General features: G+C 51.2%; 1 protein-coding gene across 1 annotated transcript in view; it reads right to left on the reverse strand.

Moving 5' to 3' along the window:
* The window catches only part of LOC104538533 (otoferlin-like), a gene marked incomplete at its 5' end in the record, with an annotated part of 19,682 nt that extends 16,438 nt beyond the window's left edge, over positions 1-3,244 (reverse strand). Inside the window, 4 exons of the mRNA XM_010181766.1 lie at positions 74-204; positions 1,690-1,852; positions 2,131-2,292; positions 3,125-3,244. Coding sequence (XP_010180068.1) covers positions 74-204; positions 1,690-1,852; positions 2,131-2,292; positions 3,125-3,244 — 576 coding nt within the window. The remainder of the gene's footprint in view (positions 1-73; positions 205-1,689; positions 1,853-2,130; positions 2,293-3,124) is intronic.
* Between the last annotated feature and the right edge of the window lie 222 nt (positions 3,245-3,466).

The raw sequence follows: 3,466 nt of genomic DNA on the forward strand, positions 1-3,466 counted from the left end.
GTTGAATCCCTCAGAGATTGGCAATTCAGTGAGGAAAGAGATGCTAAAGTGGTGCTGAGACACGGATACTCACAGCTTCCAGCTTCACCATCGTCTCCATCTTCTTGATGGGAACCTCTGGTTCCATATTGACCACGATCTCCCCTGTGGGGTGAGAGCGGTGGCTCCTGTTGGCCATGGCCAGGTAGCCATTGAGGTGTTTAGCTGGGCAGAGGACAGAGGAAGAGAAAGAACAAGAAAGAAAGATAGTGTAGAGGAGAAACTGAGAGCTCAGATGAGATCCTACAGAATTCATGCAGCAGCACCTTGTTCAGAGAAGAGAAGAGGTGGAAATGGGCATAGCGTGTTTAAAAAGCCCTTTCATAGCAAAGGAAAGCAGATCATGAGAAAAGATTGGGTTTTTTTTTACCTCCAGCCTCCAGAGGAGACACAGAGAAGATTGTCCTGAAATTATCCCCTGGCATGAACACAACCACAGGTCCAGATCTTTGGCTGTAACCAGACATGGCCCTTGGCAATCCACCCCCCAAAACCTCCTGTCTGTGCCCAGCCAAGAGCACTTCCACTTCCACCAAGGAGTGGGAGGAGATGAGCAACTCCTGTGGCTCACCAAGCCCTTGGGTGTTGCGCTGGGTTCAGGGCAAGTCAGTTTGTAGTGGGTTTTGTTGTGGGTGCTGACACATGGGGTGGTGGTTGGCATTGAGAAGGTGGCCTCTATCTGTAGCTTTCTAGTCTTCACTCAAAGAGTTGTAACAGCAGGCACAGAGCACGGCAAATTTACTTCCTTGTCCTGAGGGACATTTCACAGAATCACAGAATTGCTCGGTTGGAAAAGACCTCTGAGATCATCACGTCCAACTGTTCCTGTCTACCCACTAAACCATATCCCTAAGTACCTCGTCTTCCCACTCTTTAAATACATCCAGGGATGGTGACTCCACCACCTCCCCGGGCAGCCTGTGCCAGCTTCTGACGACCCTCTCAGGAAAAAACTTCCTCCTTATCTCTAACCTGAACCTCCCTTGGCACAGCTTGGTGCCGTTTCCCCTTGTTCTATCCCCCATCACCTGGGAGAAGAGACCAGCACCCACCTCTCTACAACCTCCCTTGAGGCAGTTGGAGGTGGTGCTGAGGTCTCCCCTCAGCCTTCTCTTCTCCAGGCTAAACAAGCCCAGTTCCCTCAGCCGCTCCTCATCAGGCTTGTTCTCCAGAGCCCTCCCCATCCCTGTGGCTCTTCTCTGAACACGCTCCACAATCTCAACATCCTTCTTCTAGTGAGGGGCCCACAACTGAACACAGCACTCGAGGTGCGGCCTCACCAGTGCCGAGTGCAGGGGGATGATCACCTCCCTGGCCCTGCTGGTCACACTGTTTTTAATACAGGCCAAGATGCCATTTGGGGCATATTGAATCATGAAGCCACAGAGATGTTAGAGGTGAACCAGCCCTTCTTGTCTTACAGACATCAGGGGCAGTGCAGTTATCACAGCGAGACCCACACATCAAAAATTCAAAGGGGAATCATGGCCCCACCCTCTTTACCCAAACCCTGAAGCACTGCTTGCTTAACCAACAAGTGAGTAACGTCCCATCGTCCTTACAACCCATCTCCCTCTTTACCCCTCATTTGCACACAATGCTCAGATGATGACCCATACCAGACATGTCCCCATGGTCCAGACTTGGTACCTGTCATATTCCAGTGCTGGGCTTTCTTGTCTGGCGGGCGGTAGATGAACTTTCGGAGGGAGCTGACGGCGTGGGATCCCACCAGAGTGTAACGCCCAAAAGCCCGGCAATCCACCACCCGGATGTTGAGGGGTGGGTGGAGAAGTTCATTTTCTGGGAGGTCCTGGGAAGCAAAGGTGTGATGGGTATCAAGGGGTGGGTGTGAGTTGTGGGATGCCTACTGTGGTGATTAGAAAGGTCAACAGGGGCTAAAGCAGGGATTGTATTGGACAAAGAGGTCTAGAGAAGCTCCAGCAAAGCATGGCTTGACCCTCAGGGAAAGGCCATTGCCAACTGGGATGGAGCTCCTTGCTGTGGGGAAACTGAAGCAAGGGGGTAGAAATCATGGTTTGGGCTCCAGAAAATCTGGGTTTGAGTTGAGGGGGAAGAGGAACCACTTACCACTTCGAACCACTTGACCAAAGTGCTGAAGTTGGGGTTTTTCTTGTAGTTCTGGATGAGGGCTGACTGGACCCCCCTCCCTGCACACTCGATGTCCACGCGGGGCCGGTCTACCTGGGCCAGGTTCACTCTCTTCAGATCTCTCAGCCCCCAAAACAAGATCTAGGGCAGGGGGAGGAGAAGGAAGAGCACAAATGTGAGGGGATCCAGGCTGGAGCCAAAGGAATTGCTTCTCCACATCCCCCAGGAGCAGGGATCCCTGAGGGATCTTCTCCTCCTTCACATGACTCAGGGCTGCAGCACGGTCTCTGATGCCCCACATAATCCACCCCATGCCTTATCTGCAGCAGCCTGAGATCTCCAACGTGCTGCCTTCGACACGCCCTTTTCTGCCTTTTTTCCTTTCTAGCCTTTTCCTGCCATGGGATTCCATAGAGAGGGACCAGTTTTGTCCACCCACAGGGCCTTTTGATTCAGCACTGGCATCATTTTGTCAAAATGATATCAATATCACTGAGGAAACTTGCCTCTCCTTTCTTTGGATAACCACCGTGATTAAAAGTTCCCCTAAACTGAGATTTTTCCACCTCCTGATTCCCCACGGCTGCATTCACCTTCCAGATCAGAAGAATATGATTTATTTAACCAGATGCAAGTGTCTGGAAAGAGCAGGAACTGGGATCCTTTTAGAAACCTGGAGATCTGGCCAGTAGGATCTCACCTGAGCAAAGATACCTACAACTATGGGTGAACAGTGCACTGAATGTCACTGGCTGCATTGCCACCAAGACAACCAAGGCAAAAGAACTCTGACTGGGTCCATCACCCTTTAGACACCCACAGATACATGAGAGGCATCCTGCCCTTGATGCCTGAGGTTCCCACCTAATCATCAGAGCCTCAGAGATCCCTCCTGATCTTCAAACACCCATGGGCAGGCTTTCCTGCCCCACACAATGCTGAGCATCAACATTTGGTGCTCCCAAGCAATTACCTCCACTCTGTATTTGCTCAGCACCGGCCGAATCCCCAGTGGCACTGGCAAGATGGGGCCTCGGTCCATGTCTGTGGGGCCATCGATTGGGGGTAGGTCTGACTTGCCCCCAGGGCCAATCTGGAAGAGATGCAGTGTGGGTTAGGATCTGTTACTTTCCACTGGTATTGATATTTTCAGATATCCCATGTGAGCCATTCCCTAGAGAAACCACTCCACTGCAAGGATAGTTGGGGGACAAAAGGGCTTGGATGATTAGATGTTGTGCTTAGGGTTTAGGGCTGGTTTGATGGCTAGACTCGATGATTTTAAAGGTATTTTCCAATCAAAACCATTCTATGA

This window comes from Mesitornis unicolor, unplaced genomic scaffold (assembly GCF_000695765.1).
Source record: "Mesitornis unicolor isolate BGI_N332 unplaced genomic scaffold, ASM69576v1 scaffold3463, whole genome shotgun sequence".
Lineage (NCBI taxonomy): Eukaryota > Metazoa > Chordata > Aves > Mesitornithiformes > Mesitornithidae > Mesitornis > Mesitornis unicolor.